At 43.2% G+C, this 25,674-nt stretch overlaps 1 protein-coding gene across 5 annotated transcripts; it reads right to left on the minus strand.

Moving 5' to 3' along the window:
* On the minus strand, positions 1-23,855 carry LOC140728210 (UDP-glucuronosyltransferase 1A1-like). Of its 5 annotated transcripts, none has more exons than XM_073046624.1 (6): positions 23,837-23,855; positions 22,090-22,550; positions 14,098-14,229; positions 9,885-9,972; positions 8,566-8,785; positions 1-1,530 (listed from the first exon to the last, which is right to left on the minus strand). In XM_073046624.1, exons 2-6 carry the CDS (start codon positions 22,543-22,545, stop codon positions 1,254-1,256), a joined length of 1,173 nt encoding a protein of 390 aa, XP_072902725.1. In that variant the 5' UTR covers positions 22,546-22,550; positions 23,837-23,855; the 3' UTR covers positions 1-1,253. The 5 variants fall into 5 exon arrangements, with proteins under 5 accessions (XP_072902725.1, XP_072902723.1, XP_072902724.1 ...); XM_073046622.1 differs by lacking the exon at positions 23,837-23,855 and adding an exon at positions 23,030-23,092; XM_073046623.1 differs by lacking the exon at positions 23,837-23,855 and adding an exon at positions 23,043-23,068.
* Between the last annotated feature and the right edge of the window lie 1,819 nt (positions 23,856-25,674).

Here is a 25,674-nt window from a genome sequence, read left to right on the forward strand (position 1 = left end):
AACATATAAAGTACTCTGTTTATTATGATGTAATATTCCACAATTCACTCTAGGTTAAAAATTACCTGTTGCTTACATTCTCTTAGAAACTATACCCAATTGTGTTTGGTATCTTTAGACCTACAATCAAGATTACAATTACCTGTAGAAAACTTAGCAGTAAAACAGACATTGTTGTCTATAAAGCTATAAACTAATCAAGTAATTTTAATCATTTCATTAAAGATTGCACAAGATTGCTTTGAATTCACCTGAAGCTAGAAGAGGAGAGAGACAGATTAATTGAGTGGACAGTGATATTGCAAAAGGTATACAATGCAAGAAAAGGTGTAACTGTCCAGTTTGACAGATTTTTTTTGCAAAAATGCCTATCATTTAAATGGCGATGGATTGCGGAGCTCTGAGATGCAACGGGATCTGGGTGTCCTTGTGCCTCATTCATAAAAATCTATTAAGCAGATAAGGCAAATTGTTAAAAGTTACCAGAACGGTATTGCTTATTGCAAGGGCGATGTGGGGGTTGTGGTGTTGTCGTGGACTGAGAAATGGAGAATATTGCTTATTCTTCCCAGAATACATTGGGGAAATACATTGTGTTGGAGCACTTTGCTGCTGACTTCTTGTTGGGATTACATTCATGCCTTAAATAAGAATCTCCATTGGGAACAGAACTCATTAGTCTGGGAAGTTCTCTACTATCATCACAATCTACTTATTGCCATTGACAACTATGGAGGCCAAGTCATTGGATATATTTAAAGCGGAGGTTGATTAGTACGAGCATCAAAGCTTACAGGGGAAAGCAGGAGAATAGGGATAAGAGGGAAAATAAATCAGCCATGAATGGATGGTGGAGTAGACTTCATGGGCCAGACAAATTAATTCTGCTCTATGTCTTGTGGTCTTATAGCAGCATTTTGTTTTTCACCAGCATTTCAAACAATATGAAACATCTAAAGGAGCTTCACAGCAGCAGTTACAAACAACAGTCCTCACTGAGCTGTTAGTAGATATTCAGGAGGGCCTCCAAAAGCTGGCAGAAAAGGGAGACTAAAGGAAAGACTAGAGAATGGGGGGGAAGTGACATTTTGAGAGAGGAAGGCAAAGTAGAACTTGGATGTTGAAAGTAGAGTTACAAATGGAAAGGGGTGGGATATGAAAATTATGATTTGAGTCGGCCTTATGATAGTGGAGGAAGGTTTTGGGCTTCAGACAATCAGATGCCATGGAGAAGCCTCATCTTAGAAGATTCTTCAGTCAAGTTTGTTCTTTCTGTGGCCCTTCACTTTGCGTAGACAGACTAAGCAGCACTTGATGACTAGGTAGACAAATAATAAGGTCACAGCAAGAAAGGTGCCGATGACATCCAAACAATAGAACTGGATCCAATTCAGATCATGGGCTGCAGTCTGCAAATGTTTGGCACTTCTATGCCTCATTACAAACTCAACCCAATAGACAGAGAGCTCCAGTGGGTTGAACAGGCGATCCTGGTGCAGCGAAGACAGCTTCATCATGGTTTCCTTGTATCTGAAACATAAAGTTATTGCACTGTTAAGACAATGGTCCCCACTGAAGAGCTCTCAGAACCAGATGTAATCAGTTCTTGAAGCAAGAAGACTTCTTTGGATCTAACCAGCGAATGCAGCATTATTGATGGGCATTACTGATCCTGGTACTGCAGTTATAATTCAGTCCATATACCTCACTCATCAATCTAATAATACAATTGTAGATATAGCATAAGTAAAAAACAAATTTAGAGACAATATCTGCCGCAAGATGATACTGTTTCTAGTCCATTTCCATATCTCTTCTGGGGCCTTCCACCAATTTGACATTTCCCAGCTCATCTTCTCACCATGGACATGAAGTCCTTTCTCACCACCCCTTCCTCCTGCGATGTTCTGCAAATCTAAGTTTTATACAACAGAAAGAAAGTTCTTTGTTCATGGGCTACTCAAGTGACTCCCTGTACTGCTTATTCCAGCACAATGATGACTATATCACTGCCGCCCTCTGTTCTCAATCCACACTCACAATTTTATTCCAATTTTCATCATTCACCTTCTCCATCTTCAGCTCAACCCTCCCTCATATTTCTCTCTCTATTTTTAGTGGTTGGTTTCAATGATAAGCCCGCAGACTGCAAGGTTAGTCTAATGACACATTCTTCCTCCCACTTTTGTGTAAAGCTTTTCCACTTTTTTTGTCTCCACTGTGTCCATTTTGAAAAGGTTACCTACCTACACTAACCTCATTTTATTCACCCCATGTTCCCAACAACTCCCCCAGATTCTGCCACTCATCAATTTACAAGTCAGTTAATCTACCAACCCTTCGCATCTTTGGGATACAGGAGGAAACCAGATCATCCAAGGTAAATCTATATGGTCGCATGTGCAACTCCACACTGTTGGCACCTGAGGTCAGGATTGAACCCAGGTTGCTGGAGCTAGGTATCCCTCAATCAGCTGCAGCACTCTACTCTTCGATGTGTTTACTTGTAGCTGTGTTGAAATGAATAAATGAGTGATGGTATTACTGTACTCTAGTAAGAATTCAGAAGAATCAACAATGCATTAGTAATGAAGATGGGATGCAGTGGATTCCAGTTAATCGGACCATCAGTTAATTGGAGCAGCCACATATTGGGCACAATTCATAAATAACAAAACTAATCAAGAAAATAACTGGGATTTGGGACTGTGGAGCTATGCCACTTAATTGGGGCAGATGACTGTTGCCAAACATTTTCTAACTAGCTTCAGTTGTGTGCACTTGTGTAGCCACTAGACACTTAACCGTGCTTAGAACAAACTGTTTTTAAATAGTTTGAACACAAACACAAACACTTGCGTGTTTGTGTTCAAAAAGAAGTGATTTTTTTCTCTGATGGTTGGGGACTAATAAACAGTAAGACAATTCAGAACTGCTTTGCTCACTGTCGTTTCAAACATTCAGGCTTGGAGATACCAGAAATGGCTGGGAGTGAAAATGAAATAATTTCACTACTTCATTAAGTTAGGAAGAATCTGAAGGTATTAACAATTATCTTGAATGTTACCATTAAAATGAAGATTTGGAGGGTACGTTTGTCCAAAGCAATGTATGGAGGCAGTCCACCATCTGCACCGGGTGTCTGCACTGATTTTGTTCATTTACAGTCAATCAAAAGAACACATTAGTGTACATGAATGAATTTGTTGATCGGTAACTATCTGGAACTAATACACAGCTTTATAGTACTGTAATAGTTTTGGATGTTCTAATTTGTTCCTCAGTTAAAGTGTAGTTTGTTTTTTTTTATACTATTTTGCCTATTTCTGTGAAACTTCAGCATACAGTAATTGGGCCAAAATGCACTGGTTCTGATGTGTCCCAATCAACAGGAATGTGCTGTATTTAGAAATTCCTTTGGAAAGGCGCAGAGAATAAGACACACAACTAACTTCAAAACTAGATTATATTGGAAAGTTTTTGATAATAAAGCCAAAGGTGGACTTAATGTTTACTTTGGGCACTTGGGCATGTTCTTGTACTTTGTAGAGGCTATGCATGAAAGTGCTGATAAACAAATTGTGTTGAGTGGAGGGAAGTGATATTCCCAGCAGAGACTAACATTTATGCACCACAGGGAACTTGTTGGCATTATGAATTGCAGTGGGCATCCATTTGGAAAGATTGTTGAGAGCACATTGCAATCCAGAAATATCCAAATAACTTCAGCGCTGATAACAAGATGCCAGGGGAGACAACTGGGGATCACATTGTCAATCTGAGGGGTTTAGTCATCCATTGTAATTCCAACAGTTTATTGGGTCACAGGTCAGTTTAGGATTAAGTGATGAACAGATTCAGGCCAAACCCTTTATCCCTTAACTTTACTATTCAGAAGGCAACAAGAACTGCTGTTACAATTGAAATGAGACAAGACATGGAAGGAAGTGTTTTGCTCAATGGCATTAAAGGCAGTTTTGGCAGGAACTCAGATATCCACGGCGTCCTGAGAGTCTGGAGAAGCTCAGGTCATATGAGTGCTTCAGACGGATTATCAAAAAAAGTCACAGAACTTTTGTCTGCCAATAAAATCATATTGGTGTTATAAATGTAATAGGATTGAACTCCTGGCACTAGCTTGTAGAAGCACACCAAGCATGGCTGACACAGGAAACAAAAGTCTAGAGCTTACTTAGAGTCCAGACAAACAAAACAAATAGCCCAAATAAAGGCTTTGTTTACTTTAAGCTCTATATCTTAATGAGTAAATGAGTGATACTCAGCAGCCAGATCAGTTGTACTTACAATGCACTACAATATCTTCTACCTTACTGCAATCTTCTTTCTGTCCCTTCCATTTCCCCTGCCTTTGCACATCCTTAGCACATGTATCTAACACTTTGCAGCTCTAATCATCCTGAAATGTGTACAGATTGTCAGGGGATCATTGATAACCAACTTGATCTCAGATGTGATGTGCAGAGACACAGTTCGCATTCTATTTCATGTGGGGATCCTGGACTTCTGGCAAACATTTGACCAAGACTAAGTGGAAGAAATAGGGAGAGGGCAAGGTTAACACAGTGAGATCACTCATCTAAGTTGAAGCAGTGAGTTAGATAAGTAGGGGACAACCATCAAAGTTAACTTCTGGCAACAGAATCACTGAGATCAAGACAAAAAAGATTTGATTATGACTTTTCATGCTCAGACCTTGTTCGTTTATGGGATAGCCCAAGGCAGGAAGAGAAATGGAAGTAACTAAAACAAGGGTCACAGGAAGTGAGAGCCTTTATAAGGATCTGTCTGAAGTCATGAGAAAGTTCCTCTGAACACCTCATGTAGAGTGACTGCAGCCAACTTACTTTGCAGGAGTAAGAGACAATTGTCCTGCACTAAAATCAGAAGATGTGAACACAGAACAATTAGTTTTCCCTGCACATTGATCACACTGGCTCTAACGTTTGTTTGACCTCAGTGATGTAAATGATTTTGTGCTTTCAAGCATGGCAGACTAATATGAAAGACGCAAGGAATATAAGTTAACCCAAATCTGGAAAAGTGTGTGATACTAAAGGAGAAATGAAGAAACTCATCTCCCACAGGCAATAAATGTGAAATGAAGGGTGCCCTGGGAATGTGAGCGTTTTTGTTATACCAAAGCTAGAGTCATAGTCTGCGATTGTAGGGCAATCGTTTTTTCCTATTAGTATTGGGTCATCGATTAAAGAATGGAAACCGAGAAAGAGGGCAGCTGAAATTCTAGTTGGTATGTGGGTAAGTAAATGCATGTGTTTGCATGAGTGATATAGCATTCCTTTTGTGTTAAAATCTTACCATTGTAAAATCACATACAACATAGAACAGGACCTTGGAATCATGGTATCCATGCCAACCAATGTACTAATTCCAGCACTTGGCCTGTAGCCTATTAAAGTTACCTTAAAGTGGGGTTGGTTAAGTTTTTCCATTGTTCAGCCTGTTTAAAACTTATATTTTGCAAGTTATATTTTGGCTAGGAATTGATTACAAGTATGGGATCACTCTGTGGCTTTTACAATGTTGATTAAATATGGCAACTTGCCAAATGTGAGGTTTGTGTGAAACAGGCTGAAACCTGTTAGGTTAGGAAAGAAGCAGTGTTGGAACTTTTGAAAAACATAAAGATAGACAAGTGCTCAGGTCTGACAGGGTATATCCCAGGTTACTACAGGAAGCGAGGAATGAGAATACTGCACATTTGGCAATGATCCTCACTGGCCACAGGAGTAGTACCAGAAGATGGTATTAAAAATGGAAAACATTATTCCTTTGTTCAAGAAAGGTAATAGGGATAATCCTGGGAATCACAGACTACCGAGTCCTACACTAGTATCGTCAACCTATTGGTGAAGATTTTTAGAGATAGGAATTACGAGCTTTGGAGAAATATTGTCAGTTTAGGAATAGTCAGCATGGTTTTGTGAGGGGTAGGTCGTGCTTCATGAGCCTGACTGACTTTTTCAAAGAAATGATAAAATTGATGAAGGTAGACCCATGGATGTGGTGTATATGGATTTTAGTAAGGTGTTCAACAAGGTTCCCCATGGTAGGCTCATTCATAAAGTCAGAAGGCATGCGATCCAGGCAAACGTGGCTGAATGGATTTGGAATTGGCTTGGCCATAGAAGGCAGAGGGTAGTAGTAGACAGTGCCTGGTGTTCCACAGGGATTTGTTCTGACACCCCTTTTTAAAGTCATTTCTATATATAACTTAGATGAGGAAGTGGAAGGGGGGGGGGGGTTTAGTAAGTTTGCAGATGACATGAAGGCCAATGGTGTTGTGGATAGTGGAGAAAGTTACCAATGTGACATTGGCAAGGTGCAGAGCTGGGCTGAGATGTGGCAGATGACATTCAATCCAGAAAAATGTGAAGTGATACACTCTGGAAGGCAAAACTTGAAGACTGAGTAGACAGTTAATGGCAGGATTCTTAGCAGGGTGGGGAACAGAGGGGTTTTGGGGTCCAGTTCCATAGATCCTTCAAAGTTGAGAGGGTGGTTGAGAGTGTGTATGGTGTTTTAGCCTTTAACTAGTAGGGGAACTGAGTTCGAGAGTCGTGAGATAATGCTGCAGCTCTCTAAAACTGCTTAGACAACACTTTGCGTGTTGTGTTCAATTCTGGTTGCCTCATTATAGGAACTTTTAGAGAGGGCACAGGAGAGATTTACCAGGATGCTTTCTAGATTGAAGAACATCTCCTATGAGGAAAGATCGAGCAAGCTAGTGCTTTTCTCTTTGGAGCAAAGAAGATGAAGGGAATTAGATAAAAGTGTATAAGATAATATGAGGTACGGATAGAGTGGACAACCAACACCTCTTGCTCGGGGCGGCAAAGGCTAATACGAGAGGGCGTACTTTTAAGTTGATTAGAGGAGAGTATGCTGGGGGGGGGGGGTGATGATGTCAGACAATTTTTTTTACACAAAGAGTGGTGAGTGCATGGAACACACAGAGTCAAGATCAGGTATTCTACAGGCATTTAAGTCACTTTTAGATAAGCACATAGATGAAAGAAAAATGGAGGACTATCTAGGAGGGAAGGATTAGATTGATTTTGGAGTAGGTTAAAAAGCCGGCAGAACATTGTGGTCGAAAGAGCCTGCACTGTGCTGTATTGTTCTGTGTTCGATGTTCTAACTTTTCAGCTGTTTTTGAGTCATGTGAGTGGAAGGGTGAGTGAGGAGGTGAACGTAGGTACAGTTTGAGTGAGAGATACTGGAATTTTTACCAATATATTCTTTGTTTGAAAGTACATGTTTACAAGGAATCTGCTGTTTACATTCACTCTCACCTTCAGAAACAGAGGCTGTTAATCTATTGTAGTAAACAAGAGAAAATCTGCAGATGCTGGAAATCCAAGCAGCACACACAAAATGCTGGAGGAACTCAGCAGGCCAGGCAGCATCTATGCAAAAGGGTACAGTTGATACACTGGACTGAAACCCTTCATCAGGAATGGAACCTTGTAACTTTGTCTTGATTGTTGGCAGTGTTATGCAACCTTGAAATGTCTGCTTTTAAATTAATTTTGCTTAAAGACAGCTTTCTTTTAATTTGATTACATTTTATCTTACTTCATGAGTCTGTGTTATAATATTTGGTATTGCACAGTGTTGAAATGCACATTCACCATGCATAATTTAATTCATTCAATGCACATAAGAGGTCTGTTCTAGAAGGACTTCTCCAACATTCAGATGCAGGCTTTAGCAAGTAAGAAGAAATCATACACTTGAACTGGGGATTAAAGCATCCAATTAATGCAAGATGAATGAGAACATAAAATAAGGGAAAACTTTATGCTTTTCCAACTTGTATAAAAAGGTTATCTTAATACACTCAGTGGCCACTTTATTATGTACAACTGTACACCTGCTCATTAATGCAAATACCTAATCAGCCAATTATGTGACAGCAACTCAATGCATAAAAGCATGCAGACATGGACTAAAGGTCCTGTTGTTGTTCAAGCCAAACATCAGAATAGGGAAGAATTGTTAGTGTCAGAAAGGTTGATTTGAGTATCTCAGAAACTGCTGAACTCCTGGGACTTTTACACACAACAGTCTCTATTGTTTACAAAGAATGGTGCAAAGAAAAACAAAGAATATCCTGAAGGTGGCAGTTTAGTGGGCAAAAGCATCTTGTTAATGAGAGAGGTCAGAGGAGAAAAGCCAGACTGGTTCGAGTTGAGAGGATGGTGACAGTAACTCAAATAAAAACATGCTACAACAGTTGGGTCCAGAAGAGCAGCTCTAAATGCACAACATGTTGAACCTTGAAGTGAATTGCCTGCAGCAGAGGTAGGCCATGAACATACACTCAGAGGTCATGTTAATAGGTACAGCAGGTACCTAATAAAGTGGCCACAGACTGCATGTTAAAAATAAAAACTCTATAAAAAGCTTGTGTAAAGCTTTTTTCATAACAACCAGAAATATCTGCTCCATTTTATGTTTTCAAGGCAGGCACAAAGACTTTGAAAGTTTCACGTAGCTGAGAGTAGTGAGAATGTCACTTACTTGGTATCATTGATAACATGTGTAAGTGCTTCCACGAGATCTTGGGAGTTCATATTTTGCAAAGACAAACCAATCCCTGCCCCTTGATGTATCATTTGCAGCATGTTATCCTGCTGGTCTCCAAACAGAGGAATGATAACCATCGGTACAGCAGCACAGATCGCCTCATAGATTCCGTGTGTCCCTCCGTGAGTCAGGAAAGCTCGCGTTTTGGGATGTGCTAGTACGCAGAACAATGGAAAACAAGAAATGAATCCGTCATTCCCTAATCAACCTTGAATTCACCTCCTTCAGAAATGTGCTGCAGGAGAAGAGCTTCCAATGTAAACCCCTCAGAGCAACCTTCTTGTGAAACTGGATTGTGAGAAACCATTAGCAGAGTTTACGACTGTACTTGCAAATTGCAGCCCAACTTCTCAAGAGTGTCGGTAATACTACTTGGACACATTGAAAGTGGTCAGAATTTGAAAAACACTTCCAGGAATGATAGCTGATACTTGGTCAATAATTAATTTGATGAAAGGTCTTTGAACTGCAATTTTAGCTTCATTTCCTTCTGCTTTGTATACCCAGAATTTTCTGTTTTTATTTCTGATTTCAGTGATCAATAATTTAAATTTTTGGTAGATTTTGACTACCCAAGACTTCAGGGGATTTTAGGGAAAAGGTTGGTTAATGAAGTTGGATAGACAGAATAGCAGGACTGGTGTGAGCTCCATTTGGACTCCTCCTGATCCTATATGCAGAGATAATTATGGAAGAAGATGTTTCATTGAACATGTGCAAGCTGGACGAATGGGAAGTGTTTGAGGATATGCCATCCTGCGCCAATCTTCCACTCAACTACTGTGTGTGTCCATTGAAAAAATCTATTGTAATATCCCAGGCTCAGGAAGTGGGGAGTACAACTTTCATGAAATGTTCTGAAGCTGTAGTAGTAATCATCTGGGCACACTTATCTCACAAACCTTTTCCTTCTAGGTTTGATCAGGTACTAGGCCTCACAGATAACTCAACCCAACTCTGGGTAAGCCCAGAGGCCAAATTGAAACAGAAAAAATACATCTGTGACCCATTGGCTGTCACTCTCTCAAATAAGGCCATTAGGAGCACAGAGGTGCATTACTTACAGGAGGAAACTGGGGGTAAAATCTCCTTATAAAGGATGTGCCCAGATTGCCTCAATAAAAAAATTTCCTTCTTTAGTGTATGTATCAGTACAATTAGCAAAGGCATCCACCCCTCTAGTGCAGAGGCTCGAGCTCTCATACCCAACCAACAATGGGGGAAGACATTATCAACTGATGTTGCACTCTTACCCAGTAAGTCATTCTGTGGCAGCCATTCCAGGAGCTTGGTGTTGGGCGCCAGCTTCGAGGGCCTTTCTCCACTGTACCTCCACACCACCTGTCACAAGAGAGGCAAAGGTCACCTGTCGAGTCACATTTTATCTATTCCCTTAGGTTTTTGTCAGGCTCAGTGGGAGGAACTCACACAGGGCCCTGGGATCAAACTTAAACCTGAGACATAGATGGAGACACACATTGTCTCGCCCTCTGTTAAGACTTGCAGAGGACTATGTTAAGAGCAAAGGAACAATTCCGAACGCGGTTGGAGGCATAATCAGATGCATGTCAAGGGCAACAATCATACCAGTGCCCAAGTAGAGCAGGATAAGCTGCCTTAACGGCTATCGTCCAGTACCACTCATATCTATTGTGATGATTTGCTTTGAGAGGTTGGTTATGGCTAGAATCAACTCCTGTCTCAGCAAGGACCTTGACCTACTGCAAACTGCCTATTCGCAGTTGCAATCTCATTGGCTTTCCACGCAGCCTTGATCACCTGGACAATACAAATACCGATGTCAGCATGCTGTTTATTGACTACAGCTCAGTGTTTAACACCATCATTCCTACAGTTATGATTGAAAAGCTCCAGAACATGGGCCTCTGTATCTCCCTCTGCAACTGGATCCTCGACTTCCTAACCGTAAAACCACAATCTGTGCAGATCAGAAATAATATCTCTATCTCACTAACAATTAACACTGGTTCATCTCAGACATGTGTGCCTAGCCCACCGCTCTGCTATCTCTACACCCATGACTGTGTGGCAAGGCACAGCTCAAACACCAACAATAGTTGTAAATCAGTAAATTTACTGATGATACAACTATTGTTGGCAGAATTCCAGGTGGTGATGAGGGTGTACAGCAGCAAGATGTATCAGCTGGTTGAGTGGTGTCACAGCAACAACTTTGCACTCAGCATCAGTAACACCAAAGGACTGATTGTGGACTTGAGAAAGGATAAGACAAGGGAACACACCCAGTCCTTAGAGGGATCAGAAATGGAAAGGGTGAGCAGTTTCAAATTCCTGGGTGTCAACATCTCTGAGGATCTATCCTAGGACCAACATGTAGATGCAGCTACAAAGGTGGCACAACAGTGGCTATATTTCATTAGGAGCTTGAAAAGGTTTGGTCTGTCACCTAAGACACTCACAAATTTCTACAGATGTACCGTGAAGAGCATTCTAACTAGACACACCACCGTCTGGTATGGAGGGTCTGAACAGGATCAAAGTAAGCTGCAGAGAGTTGTAAACAGTCGGCTCCATCATGGGCACTATCCTCCATGGTATCCAGGACATCTTCAAGGAGCAATACCTCAAAAAGGTGGCATCCAGCATTGAGGACCCCCATCACCCAGTTCTCTTTGCTACCACCAAGCCTGAAGGTGCACACTCTACAATTCAAGAACAGCTTCTGCCCCTCTGCCATCCAATTTCTGAGTGGACATTGAGCCCATGAACATTACCTCACTACTTTTTTAATTTCTATTTTTGGACTATTTATTTAATTTAACTATTTTATATACATAATTGCTGTAATTCACAGTTTTTTCCCATTATTATGTTATGTACTATACTGCTGCTGCAAGTCCTCAATGGTCAGAGCTGCTTTCCTCTGACAGCACTCCGTGTAGATGTGCTCAGTGGTGGGGAGGGCTTTACCCGTGATGGACTGGGTTGTATCCATTACTTTTTGCAGGATTTTCCATTCAAGGGCATTGGTGTTTCCATACCAGATCATGATGAAACTAGCCAATATACTCTCTACCACGCATCTATAAAATTTGTCAAAGTTTCAGATGACATGCCAAATCTTCACAAACTTATAAGGAAGTAGAGGAACTGCTGTGCTTTCCTCGTAGTGGCACTTACGAGCTGGACCCAGGACAGATCCTCTGAAATGATAACACTGAGGAACTTAAAGTTGTTGACTCTCTCCACCTTTGATCCCCCAGTGAGGACTGGCTAATGGACCTCCCGTTTTCTCCTCCTGAAGTCAATAATCACCTCTTTGGTCTTGCTGACACTTATTTTCATCAATTCCCACCAGATCCTATCTCTAATTTACCCAGTAGGGGCAATTTTGCAGAGGCTGCCACTCCACACAGTTTTGGGATGTGGCATGAAATCAGTGCTCCTGGAGGAAAACCACTTGGCCACAGGGAGAATGGGCAAATTCCAAGATGACAGCTGAACCTGGGCCGCTGGAGCTCCAAGGTAGCTGCTCTAGCTGTGCTGCCCACAGAGTTTTTGATTTCCCTTCAGATTTCCAGCAGTACGTTGCTTCTCTCTGTCTTCTGGATGAATACACATGAAACAGGGCCTTAAAGCACAACCCTAAGTCAGGTCTGGAATGAGTAGTGTTCAAAGTTCAAAGTAAATCTATTATCAAACTACACACGTATATGTGTCCATAAACAACCCTGAGATTCATTTTCTTTAAGCAATCACAGTAAGTACAAGAAACACAATAGAAACAATGAAGGACCACACTTAAAAGGATGGAAATCCAGTGTGCAAAAGACAACAAGCTGTGTAATACAAAAAGAAAGAAAAAGTAACAAATAATAACCAATAAATACAAAAGTGAATCCATAGGCTGTGGGAACAGTTCAGTGATGGGAGATAATAATTCTCCCTGAACCTGGGGGTGAGAGCCCTGAGGCTCCTGCACCTTCTTCCTGGTGGGAGCAGTGAGATAAGAGCCTGGCCTGGATGGTGGGGACGCTTGATGATGGATGCTGTTTTCTGCGACAGTGTTCCTTGGAGATGCGCTCAGTGGTTAGGAGGGCTTTACCTGTGATGGACTGAGCCGTGTCTATTACTTTTTGCAGGATTTTCCATACAAGTGCATTCCATACCAGGCCATGATGCAACCAAATATACTCTCCACGACTTATCTATCGAAGTTTGTCAAAGTTTTAAATGACATGCCGAATCTTCTCAAACTTCTAACTAAGTAGAGGCACTGATGTGCCTTCTTTGTAATTGCACTTAAGTGATGGACCCAGGACAGATCCTCTGAAATGATAACACTGAGGAATGTAAAGTTGCTGACCCTCTCCAGCTCTGATTCCTGACGAGGACCTTTTGGACCTCTGGTCTTCTCCTCAAGTCACTAATTATCTCCTTGGTCTTGCCAGCCTTGTGCAAGAGGTTGTTGTGGCACCAATCGGCCAGATCTTCAGTCTCCCTTCCGTGTGCTGATTCATCACCACCTTTGATTTGACCCACAACAGTGGTGTCATCAGCAAACTTAAATATAGCATTGAAGCTGTAGTTAGCCTCACAGTCTAAACTATAAAACAAGCAGAGCAGGGGGCTAAGTCCACAGCCTTGCGGTGCACCTGTGCTGAGGGAGATTGAGGAGGAGATGTTGTTGTCAATCTGAACTGACTGGGGTCTGCAAGTGAGGAAATCGAGGATCCAATTGCACAAGGAGGTATTGAGGCCAAGGGCTTAAAGTTTGTTGATTAATTTTGGGGAGATAATAGTATTGAATGAAGAGCTGTAGTCAATGAAGAGCATCCTGATGTGTGCATCTTTGCTGTCCAGATGTTTCAGGGTTGAGTTGAGAGCCAGTGAAATGGCCTCTGCTGTGGACCTTGTGCTGGTAGGCTAATTGGAGTGGATCCAAGTTGCTTCTGAGTCAAGAATTGATATGTTTCATCTAAGCACTTCATCACAACGTTTGTAAGTAGTTTAGTAGGTGGAGTCCATACAACAAGCCTGAAGGCAAGGCTCACCATGCATTACGATCAAAGTAAAGCAGGGTAGCAGGTGTAGAGAAGAGCAGGACCTTGGGACCTATGGGATACCTCCATAAAGGCTCAGACCAGAGAATGATGTTGACTCCCTACCCCTTACCCACTCTCCCCCCCACCCCTGACCCACCCCATGATCGAACATTCTCTAACTTCTTGGGTCACTTCACAATCCCTTACTGAACTCTGGACAGTTGTCGAACTCCTGTAGATTAAACCCAAGACACAGTCCTCGTTTCTTAAATTTAAAAATTAAAAATAACAATATTCACTATGATTGAGGTGAAAGAGTTGAGTCACATTATATTAAAGCACAATGAATATAGACTTAGCTTGACTATACTATACACAGCTGTGTAAATTTGTTGTGCATATGTTGACCAGGTAAAAATCTGCCTCTTTTTGTCATCACCTTCTGAGGAATTTGACCAAGTGCTTCTGCAATCATGTTGGCTGTTGAGATTGGCATGTCAGAAATCAATGATCCTAGGGAGAAGATCACAACACCATGTTCTCCAGAACTGTTCAAAAAGTCTTCCAGGTCCTGGAAAGAAAAGTAAAAAACTTTTTTAATATTTAGCAACTACAAGATTTCTCTGGGTTGTTTTTTCAGAGGATGAAGGGAGATCTGATTGAGGTTTATAAGCTAATGAGAGGCAGACAGTAGAGTAGACAGACAGTATCTTTTCCCCAGGGTTGAAATGTCTAATACCAGAGGGCATGTAGTTAAGGTGAGGGTAGGGGGTTAAGTTCAAAGGAGATGTGAGGGGCAAGTCTTTTTTTTTTACCAAGAGAGTGGTGGGAGCCTGGAATATGCTGCCTGGTGTGGTGTGGTAGAGCCAGATACATTACAAACATTTAAGAGATGTTTAGATAGGCACATGAATGTGAGGGAAATTAAAGGAAATGGACATTGTGTAGGCAGAAGGGTTTAATTTAATTTGCCATTTGATTACTAATTTATTAGTTTGTTACAACATTCTTCCTGTGACAGACTGAAACCTCTGTCACTTTGGATCTAGTTATAGTTATCCAGGAAATGCTGATAATACTCAGTTGTGGGACAATCATTTGTGTGATCTACTATGGACAAGTCACTCAGGATGGTAAGATATTGAAGTGGAATCCCATGCAATACAGAATTTGTCTGAGAAATTATGTGCGTTCCTTTGCCACTGTTATCTGGTAAAGCTGGGTATGTAGATGATATACTGGAAATATATTGAAGCATAAAACATAGGAGCAGAATTAGATCATTCAGCCCATCGTCTACTCTGCCGTTTCATCATGGCTGATCCATTTCCCTCTCAACCCCATTCTCCCACCTTCTCCCTATAACCTTTCATGCCCTGACTATTCAAGAACGTATCAGCCTCCACCTTAAATGGCCTGACCTCCACAGTTGCCTGTGGCAATGAATTCCACAGATTCACCACCCTCTGAAATTCCTCCTCATCTCCATTCTAAATGGTCATTCCTCTATTCTGAGGCTATGCCCTCTGGTCTTAGACTCCCCCACTATAGGAAACATTCTCTCCAAATCGACTCTATCTACGCCTTTCAACATTTGATAGATTTTAGTGAGATCACCCTCATTCGTCTAAATTCCAGCAAGAAAAGGCTAAGAGCCATCAATCTCTCCTCATATGATGAGCTTTTCATTCCTGGAATCATTCTCATGAATCTCCACTGAACCCTATCGAATGCCAGCACATTGTTTCTTAAAAAAGGGGCCCAAAACTGCCCACAATACTCCAAGTGAGGCCTCACCAGTGCCTTATAAAGCCTCAACATTACATCCTTCCTTTTATATTCTAGTCCTGACAAACTGAATGCTAACGTTGCATTTGCCTTCCTCACCACCAATTCAACCTGAAAATTAACTTTTAAGGAATCCTGTATGAGGACTTCCAAGTCCCTTTGCAACTCGTACTTTTGAATTTTCTTTCCGTTTAGAAAATAGTCTGCGCTTTTAATCCTTCTACCAAAGTGCATGACCATACACTTCCCGACATTGTATTCCATTTTCCACTTCTTAGCCGATTCTCCTAATTTATACAAGTCCTTCTGCAGCCACCCTGCTCCCTTAATACAACAGATGCCTCCACCTATCTTCATGCCATCTGTAAAGCTGTTAATTCAGTCATCCAAATCACTGACCCTGGCAGGGCATCACTAGTAACTGACAGCCAATCAGAAAAGACTTCCTTTATTCCCATTCTTTGCCCCTTGCCAATCAACCAATGCTCGATTCATGCTAGTATCTTTCCTGTAATACCATGGGTTCTTATCTTGTTAAGCAAATTTCACTTCTTGGTTAAGTTCACTTCATAAAAGAAGAAAGCATGGTTCAAGAGCTGTTATTTGCAAGGGCACTAGACATAGATATGAAAGGGGAAACAATATTTTGGGTTGTTCAGGAATTTTTCAAAGATGGACATTCCGCTCTCCAACATTCTTGTTAGCGTGACAGATTGGGATCAACGGCAGGATGCCACCGTGGGGATTTTAGTTTTTTGAGAAAACTACTGTACCTAACATGTGTAATCCATAGTGTAATTGCAAAAAAAACAATTGATCGGTTGCAAAAATCATTAAGTACTGTTATCATAGCAGTAAATAAAATCAAGTCCCACACTCTCAATTCTCAACTATTTCGAAAGCTTTGTATTGGGAATGATGAACAGTTTGAATTCTTGCTGTTGCACACAGAAGTCAGATGGTTCTCAAAAGGAAACTGCCTGAAATGCTCTTTTTCATACTTTTCAAAACTGGGGTAAAATTCTTTGAAGACTCAAATGCTTCATTCAGTAATCAACTCGAGTATTTGGCTTGACATTGCTTATTTGTTAGAATTATTGCAAAGTTTAATGAATCTTCAATTGCAAGGAAATAATGTGAATCATATCAGAGTCAAATCAGTCCATGTTAACCCTGTTTAAGTGCAATACTGGTTGTTGTGATCTTTTCCAATTTCTGAATATCTCTGAGTCGGAAGAGAGAAAGAATACCAGATGATGATCTTCAAATATACTGTGCCCACCTGAGTGAGCTACATTAAGACATGTCAAAGAGATTTCAGGATCTTCTCTCAATCTAAATTCCAGATTGGGTAATAAATCCATTCCTAACTACTTGTAATGAGGAATTAACAGGAATGAAGGATGAAGAACTGATCTTGCTACAAAATGACTTTGAGCTGAAGCTGAGGTTCAAATATCTTATCAAGACTTTTGGTTGCAGAAAGAAATCTCTTAGCTCTGTCCTGCACTGTGGAAAAAGATCAAGGTATTGCCTTTCCAATATCATATTTAGTGGAGTACGGTTTCAGTGCAGTTGCCCAAATTCCTTCAAAGCAATGAAACAGACTACAAATTATGAACAAGAGAATCTGAAACTCCTCTGAGTGACAGTCAGCCTGATGTTGAGAAGCTGCATCACTGCACCAAGCCTGTCCATCTCAATGAAAGGTGAGAAAGCAATGAAGTAGAGAATAGTTGGACTACTAATGTACACTCTAAAATTATTGATGAAATTGTTTTGACTGTAATTAAATAAAGAACTAATTTTATTTGTATCTTTAAATATATTTCAATAATTTTTGCAATTATTTGTCACTGCTTTGAATTTGCAGTTCCCGTTTTCTTTCACTATGCATCATAAATCAAAATTCTTTACATTTTTAATGTAATGGCTGGCAAAATGTTGTGGTCAGTGGTCTGAGAGTCAAGGGACAATAACCCAACAACGTTTGGGAGTCACTGCTCTAGTTGAACTCTTCTGTTAGTTTTCCAAACTACTTGCAGTACCTATATGCTAGCTTTTAACAAATTGCACACAATGGTGTTCAGATCCCCCTATATCTCAGGAATCACTCATCATGGAGATGACATACTTTGTTACTTTTATGCCAAAATGAACAATTCCACATCTTCACAGATTCACATGGGTTATCTTTTATTTCCTGCAATAGGCTAAAATGCAGCAATTTAACAAATGCAATTTTAAAATACAAAAACAATATATTCATCCACAGCATCTAGCACTTGTTCAAAAACACCAATAAATCGGTCAAATGTGATTTTGCTTTACAAGGCAATGTTGGCTTTGTTTGATTACCCTGAAGTCTTCCAGATGTCCTTCTATAATCATTCAATTATAGCTCTTGACATTTTCCTGAAGACATATGTTAGGCAAACTAGGCTGCAATTATCTGACTTTCTGATTTCCACTTTTTTGTTGGAAAGAAGCATTATATTTGCAAGGGCTTTCAGGGAGAAGGCTAGAGGCAACTCTGATGGGATGCAGAGTTCAGCTGAGTGAAGGGGAAGAAAAGAGGATGACAGTGATACGCCCACAGCGAGGAAGACAGAGAAAATGGAAGCATGTGACAAATAGGGAACATTGAAGGGGAGAGATAATGTGGATAATGGTGGGGAAAGTGTTAGGAGAGTATGTGGGAAGAATAAAGAGGGAGTGAGGTAGAGCATATGAAAGAGAGTAAGGCGGGTTTACAAAAATATGGGGATGAGTGTGCACACAGATGTAAAGGAGAAGGGGACGTTCTGGGCAGTGGTTAAGAGTAGGGGCCAGGTGAATGGCAGAGACTGTGAAGGGAAGGGATTGTGAGTAGAATGAGAGGCAATGTGGGAGGCTGTGTGGTGAACTAGATATACCTGTCTGACTGCTCCTGTGGCTCCTCCCACAGACCCCTGTATAAAGGCGACTGTGGGCTGCTGCTCTCCCTCATTTTCCCCAGGATGTAGTGTTGTTTATTCTTCCAGTCAATAAAAGCCGATATCTCGCTTCCTAAGACTCAGCGTGAGTTATTGATGGTGCATCAATTTTATTGACTGGAAGTTAAAACATGGAAACCTTTTTACGCCCAGAACGTTTAGATTTGGACCCCCAGGACCCTGACGCAGCTCTTGCCTTTGAACACTGGCTTGTATGCTTCCAATCATACTTGGAGGAGGTTCGTGCAATCGACCCAGCTGTTAGGCACAGACTTCTCCTCTCGAGGGTTGCCCCAAAAGTTTATTCATTCATCAGGGACCTCTCGACCTACGAAGGGGCGCTTGACGCCCTCAAAAGACAGTACCTGCGGCCGGTGAACGCAGTTTATGCCCGGCATCGCTTGGCTACCCGAAAACAGCGGCCTACGGAGTCGACTGCTGAATTTCTCCGAGCTCTACAGGCACTCGTGCGGACTTGTGACTGCAAAACGCTCACAGCGGAACAGCATGCGGAACTCTTGGTCCGAGACGCCTTTGTGACCGGAGTCAGGTCAGTGTATTTGCGCCAGCGGCTGCTGGAAAAAGCTGATCTGACCTTACGCTCAGCGGTAGAGACGGCTGATACGTTGGAGGCTGCACAGCTGTACGCCGAGGCGGTCCAGCCGCGCGATTCCCCGCCGCCACCAGTTCCTGCGGGCGAATTCGCCAACGCCGCTGCCAGTCGCGGTATCACGAACTCACCGACCTCGCCAGGCATAAAACTTTGTTACTTTTGTGGGCTTCGTTCGGGCTGGGCAGAAAAATAGGATGGTTGTGGACTATAGCCAGACCATCAATAGGTTCACGCAGCTTGACGCGTACCCCCTACCCCGCATCGCGGATATGGTCAACCAGTTAGCTCAGTACAAGGTGTACTCGACAATAGATCTGAAATCCGCTTATCACCAGCTCCCCATCCGCCCAGAGGACTGCCCCTACACCGCCTTTGAGGCGGGTGGCAGGCTCTATCACTTCCTGCGCGTCCCATTTGGTGTCACCAATGGTGTCTCAGTCTTCCAGAGGGAGATGGACCGGATGGTGGACCAGTACAAACTGAAGGCCACATTTCCCTATCTAGATAACATCACCATCTGTGGTCGCGACTGGTTGGATCACGACGCCAACCTACAACGATTTTTCCAAGTGACCGAAGCTTTGAACCTCACTTATAACAAGGACAAGTGTGTGTTCAGAACCACACGACTCGCTATCCTTGGGTATGTCGTGGAGAACGGGGTCATTGGCCCTGATCCCGACAGTATGCGCCCCCTGTTAGAACTCCCTCTTCCCACCACTCTCAAAGCCCTCAGACAGTGCCTGGGCTTCTTTTCCTATTACGCCCAATGGGTCTCCCATTACGCAGACAAGGCCCGCCCCCTGGTCAAGTCCACCACATTTCCCCTCTCTGCCGAGGCCCGCGCGGCCTTCAGCTGCATTAAAGGGGACATTGCCAAAGCAACGATGCATGCGGTGGATGAGACCATTCCCTTCCAAGTAGGGAGTGATGCCTCCGATTTCACGCTGGCTGCTACCCTCAATCAGGAAGGCAGACCAGTGGCGTTTTTTTCTCGTACCCTTCAAGGCTCTGAAATTCGGCACTCCGCGGTGGAGAAAGAAGCCCAGGCCATAGTGGAAGCTATTAGGCACTGGAGGCACTATCTCGCCGGCAAAAGGTTCACCTTGCTGACCGACCAGCGCTCGGTTGCGTTCATGTTCAGCAACCAACAGCGGGGCAAAATCAAAAATGATAAAATTTTGCGGTGGAGAATAGAACTCTCCACCCACAACTATGATATCCTGTACCGACCTGGCAGACTCAATGAGCCCCCTGATGCCCTATCCCGGGGAACGTGCGCTAGCGCACAGCTCGACCAGCTGTATGCCCTTCATGCACATCTTTGCCATCCGGGGGTCACCCGATTTTACCATTCCATTAAAGCCCGGAACCTGCCGTACTCCCTGGAGGACATCAGGACGATGACCAGGGACTGCCAGATCTGCGCTGAGTGCAAACCGCACTTCTACCGTCCTGACACTGCGCAGCTTGTCAAGGCCACCTGCCCTTTTGAGCGACTGAGTGTTGACTTTAAGGGCCCCCTTCCCTCCACCGACTGCAATGTCTATTTTCTCAATATTATCGACGAGTACTCGTGGTTCCCCTTTGCCATTCCCTGCCCCGACACCACTACCACGTCCGTCATAAAAGCCCTGCGCCAGCTCTTCACTCTGTTCGGATATCCCTGCTATATCCACAGCGATAGAGGGTCCTCCTTTATGAGTGACGAGCTGCGCCAGTACCTGCTAGCTAGGGGCATTGCTACTAGTCGAACCACGAGTTACAATCCCCGGGGGAATGGACAGGTGGAGAGGGAGAATGCCACAGTGTGGAAGGCCACACTTTTAGCCCTTAAGTCAAAAGGGTTGCCGGTCTCCCGATGGCAGGAGGTCCTCCCTGAGGCACTCCACTCTATCCGCTCCCTGTTGTGTACGTCCACTAATGCCACCCCTCACGAACGCCTATTCTCTTTTCCCAGGAAGTCTGTCAGTGGGACCACCCTACCAGCTTGGCTGACATCCCCGGGGCCAGTGCTGCTATGTAAACATGCGAGGAGTAATAAGTACTCCCCGCTGGTCGAGAGGGTTCACCTTCTGCATGCTAACCCCCAGTATGCCTACGTGGTCTTGCCTGATGGGCGGGAGGACACGGTCTCTGTCCGCGACCTGGCGCCCGCCGGAGCAGCAGACCACTACCCCGTACACTCCACGGTAACTATGAACCCTGTACCCGAGGTGACACTGCGCACACCGTGCCACACCCAGACTCCTCACGACGCTCATGTACCGGGCATCTCATACGCGTCTATTCCGGGGGCCTCGCACACACGCAAGGGATCCCTGACACCTCCAGTTGGGACAGAACCAACCCACTCTCCGCCTCCGGTGCAAACACCACCTCTGGCACCTGTGCAATTGCAGCCGGAGCTACGTAGATCGCAGCGAACGATTCGACCACCTGATAGACTTAACCTGTAAATATACTTGGGGACTCTTTTAAAACAAAGGGGGGGGGGTGAATGTGGTGAACTAGATATACCTGTCTGACTGCTCCTGTGGCTCCTCCCACAGACCCTGCTGACTGCTCCTGTGGCTCCTCCCACAGACCCCTGTATAAAGGCGACTGTGGGCTGCTGCTCTCCCTCATTTTCCCCAGGATGTAGTGTTGTTTATTCTTCCAGTCAATAAAAGCCGATATCTCGCTTCCTAAGACTCAGCGTGAGTTATTGATGGTGCATCAGGCTGGGAGGGAAAAGGATCAATAGGAGAGAAAGTGTGAGGGAGAGGGACAAGAACTGACACAACTAATAGGATTTTGCAGAAAAACAGTGTGGGGTATGAGAGGGAAAGGTTGTACAGGGAAGATTCAGAAATTTTTTCTGGAAATCTGAAATGAAACCGGAAGTATTAGAAGTACACACTAGATCAGGCAGCATCTGTAGAGGGTAATCCATGATTTTATGCCGTATTTTTCAATTTTAAATGGAGCGTGTATCTGCCATTTTACGCTGTTGTGTTTGCTATATTCATAAACTCATATGCAACCATTGAATTCACACCAGTACTGTTCCCACCTGGGGCAAAGATTTCCTCTCCTTGCAGGTGATGCCTCCAACAAGGACCATGTTTGGCATCAGGGGTCTGGGGTACTCCAGGATGAAGTCGTATCGTAGCAGCCAGATGGAAGACTGACTCAGTAGCTGGACCAGGGTCACATCTTTCTGGAGGAACCTAATGGCCAAATCTTCAAACGGTGAATATAGAAAATGACACAGCCACATCTCTAGAAAATTGGCAATCACGTTTACAGTTCTTTGGAGAAAAGTCATTCGATCGGTGTTCTTTGTTAACAATCTTGGCACATACGAGAGTGGTCTGGGACATTTAGTGGCTGAGTATTCCAAACCACAAGGAATCCATCGCAGTAGGTTCACCGTTGGAAGGGAGAGGTAGTCGGCAACAATTACACCACAAGGTGAAAAGGGGTCTGTCAGTAAGGCATCAAATTTTGCTTCCATCAATTCCTGCATCAGCTCTGCATTAAACAATAAATATTTACAGTTAGTCAGGACATAATCCCTGTAACTCACCAAATGTTCCAAAGTACTCCTAACTCTTTCATAAATGGTCCCATTGTAAAAGGCCATCTGTATCAGATCTCTGTGTGTTTTCACCACATCTTCTTTGCTGAAGGGAATGAAATAAGTCTTGCTGGTGTAGAGATGGGATGCCTTAATCATCAGAGTGTTTTCAGGGTAGATGACAACAATTTGATGTCCTCTCCCATGAAGCTCCTTCAGTATAGTCTGCAAACTGAGCCAATGACTCCCGTCAAAAGGGACGACCAGCAGCTTCCCACTCTCAACCCAGATGCAAGACCATTGCAAGCAAAGCAGGAACCACACAAGCTGTCCAATGTCACGATAAATCCAAGCCATCCTGGGAGGCAACTCAAAACTCAGTGGCGGAGTGAGAGGAGCCCTTTCTACTTAAATACCACCCAATAAAACTTACCAGCAACCCTCACCTTAAACCCTATCATTGGCAGTCAGTGAAAATGGTTTGTCAATGTCAAACAGACAGATTAATTATTTACTTAGGATTGCATTGCCTTAGTTAATATTTTCCACACTTCTTTTTCAAACTGAAATATACTGCATCACGGGCTATTCAGTCCTGCTATCTACTGACCAATTTCACACTGGGCACCTTTCCAGTGGACGTGGCACGAAAGATTCATACTCATTACTGTGATTGGACTGGCCAAGCAGTACTATTTCCACCATTGCTGGTCTTGGTGTTATCAACTGCTCCTTAGTTTCCAGTGTGTTTGGTGACACCTGGTTTCAGTTCTGATTAATTAGGCTCACCTACCGCAAAACTGATCCATCGGGTCCGTGCTGGCTGTCAGTACAGCAGTCCCATCAGTCTCAGTCCTTTTACCTAATAAAGTGGCCTCTAGGCATAAGTTTAAAATATACAGTGGGGAAAATTTTGCAAGGCTACAGAAAAAGGGCTAAGTGTTGGCTCTAGTGAGCTGGTCGAAGGCTGGTGAAGACACAATGAACCATACAACCTCTTTCTGCACTGGAATACCAGATGACCAATTTTAATTTTACATACATTTTTGGATTTGCCCATTCATTGACTTCAGGGTAGGAGTCACCATCTCTCTCCTAGCCTCAGGACTGTTGTAGCTTCTCACAGTTTGCTAACCACTACTGCATTGGGAAGGTCACCCCAAATTCCACACTCAGAGAAAGACTTCATCCACATTTCCTTTGGCCCACAGCAAGAGGAAGAGGAAGCAAAGGAATTTACCTGCACTGCAGGGCAGGCATTCTCAGACAGCACTCACATCCTCCCTGTCAGTGCCCCACCAAAAGTGCCTGGCTGGGTCCTGGCGGTTCTCCATGTCTCCCTTGCTCCTGAAACGTGCCTTCTGCAGATACCTGTCCAGCTCTCCTGGACTTCTGGAAACAATTCTCCCCTCCATCACTGCATAATCCACAGCAACGCCCCCAGGTTCCATGTTGTGTGAAGAGCTGCTCCTGCAGTACATGACAACTGGCAGAACCCACAACAGGAGATACAGTGCCTTGTGGCACTGCACAGGGAAAGCCATCAATGAAAATTACATTGAAGTTCTAGCTCTGTCTGACTTTTACAGACAGTATCAGGGTGAAAGCAAGTTTTTACTGTGTACCAGTATGAAAGAGAGCATTGTAATCAGTGTGAATAGATTGGACTAGCTTTGCTATTAATAAGACTGCCCCATTAAATCTCAGTTACCCTTAGCCTACTGCACTATTTGAACTCCAAAAATAGGCTGGAGGCATTTCTAGACTTTTGAATATACGCAACATGTTCTGTGACATCAGGTAATGATTTGCTTTTGAGAATTAGTCACTGTTGTAAGGTAAATATTTAATTCATGTTTTTGGGCAAAGGTTCCAGGTATTGAAAAGAACAGCCTGTCTGTATACGCTAGTGCTGATTGCCTAGGGGATGGTATCAAATCTGCACAGAACTTATGGGACTACAGGCAATAAGGCAGGAAGCCTATCCTGCTTAGTAGTCCTAACAGGTTTGGGATAAAGTAGGCTTTTACAAGGAGCTACGTGCTTTCACTTCCAAACATTGTTCAATTACTTCCAACTGATTTACAAAGATGTTGCCAGGATTCGAAGAGCTGAGTTGTGGAGAGCATTTGAGCAGGGCAAGGCTTTATTGATTAGTGCATAGGAGACTGAGGGGTGAACTTATTGTGGTGTATAAGGTCATGAGAGGCACATATAGGGTGAATGCACAGTCTTTTTCCTCAGGATTTGAGAATCAAAATCTAGAGAACATACATTTAGGGTGACTTAACAGGAAACTGAGGGGCAACCTTTTCACTTAGACGGTGGCCATGAGCTGCTGGAGGAAGAGTTAAGGCAGGTACATTAACAATATTTGAAAAGCACTTGGATAGGTACAGGAAATCTTTCGAAGGATACGGGCCAAATAAGATCGGTTTAGATGTGAATCTTGGTCCTCATGCACCAATTGAATCAAAGGGCCCATTTCGTTGCTGGATGACTCCACTATGACTGGCCTGCATCTTACCCTACTGCTCATATCCTTTCTTATGGCTGCTTCCTTTGAATAAACTTTGACTGTACTCAGCTTTGATTTGGCTTCCCTCTTTCACAGTGAAGCTGAATTCCTGGACACATTTCCAGTAATCTTCCACTCAGTCATAAGTTATCACGGAGACAGAGCTCAGAAACAGGCTCTCTGGCCCACTGAGACTGTGTAGACTATCATGCACACATTTTTATAGTAATCCTCGCCTCACTCATGTCAACTACCCATTTTGATTGATGGACTAATGCATCAGAGCAGATACAATGGGTGCAATGTTGCTCCTCTGCTGGCTACCCCAGAATATAGCGGGTTGCAATATGATGGCAGGCAGTAAACTATCATTGAGCTTGGGATGGGAAACAGAACTAGCAGTTCACCTGCGTGATTGAGTCACTAAGGGCCCTGAACGTCTTGTAGACTGTTACCTACAAAAGAGATTTATGTCTCTTCTTATCGCCACCATCAGGGATGGAGCACAGGAGCCTGAAGAGCTGCATCCAATTATTCAGAAACACCTTTTTCCCTTCCAC

This window comes from Hemitrygon akajei, chromosome 5 (genome assembly GCF_048418815.1).
Source record: "Hemitrygon akajei chromosome 5, sHemAka1.3, whole genome shotgun sequence".
In the NCBI taxonomy this organism is placed as follows: Eukaryota; Metazoa; Chordata; class Chondrichthyes; order Myliobatiformes; family Dasyatidae; genus Hemitrygon; species Hemitrygon akajei.

Bases quoted from the DNA above. Each gene is read 5' to 3' on its own strand.
- LOC140728210 (XM_073046621.1), bottom strand. From the start codon at position 22,953: ATGGCTTGGATTTATCGTGACATTGGACAGCTTGTGTGGTTCCTGCTT. The intron at 14,230-22,089 runs GTGGGAACAGTA...TTTTCTTTCCAG, and splicing joins AGAGGAAATCTTTGCCCCAG to GACCTGGAAGACTTTTTGAA. The intron at 8,786-9,884 runs GTAAGAGTGCAA...TCTGCGTACTAG, and splicing joins GCCACAGAATGACTTACTGG to CACATCCCAAAACGCGAGCT.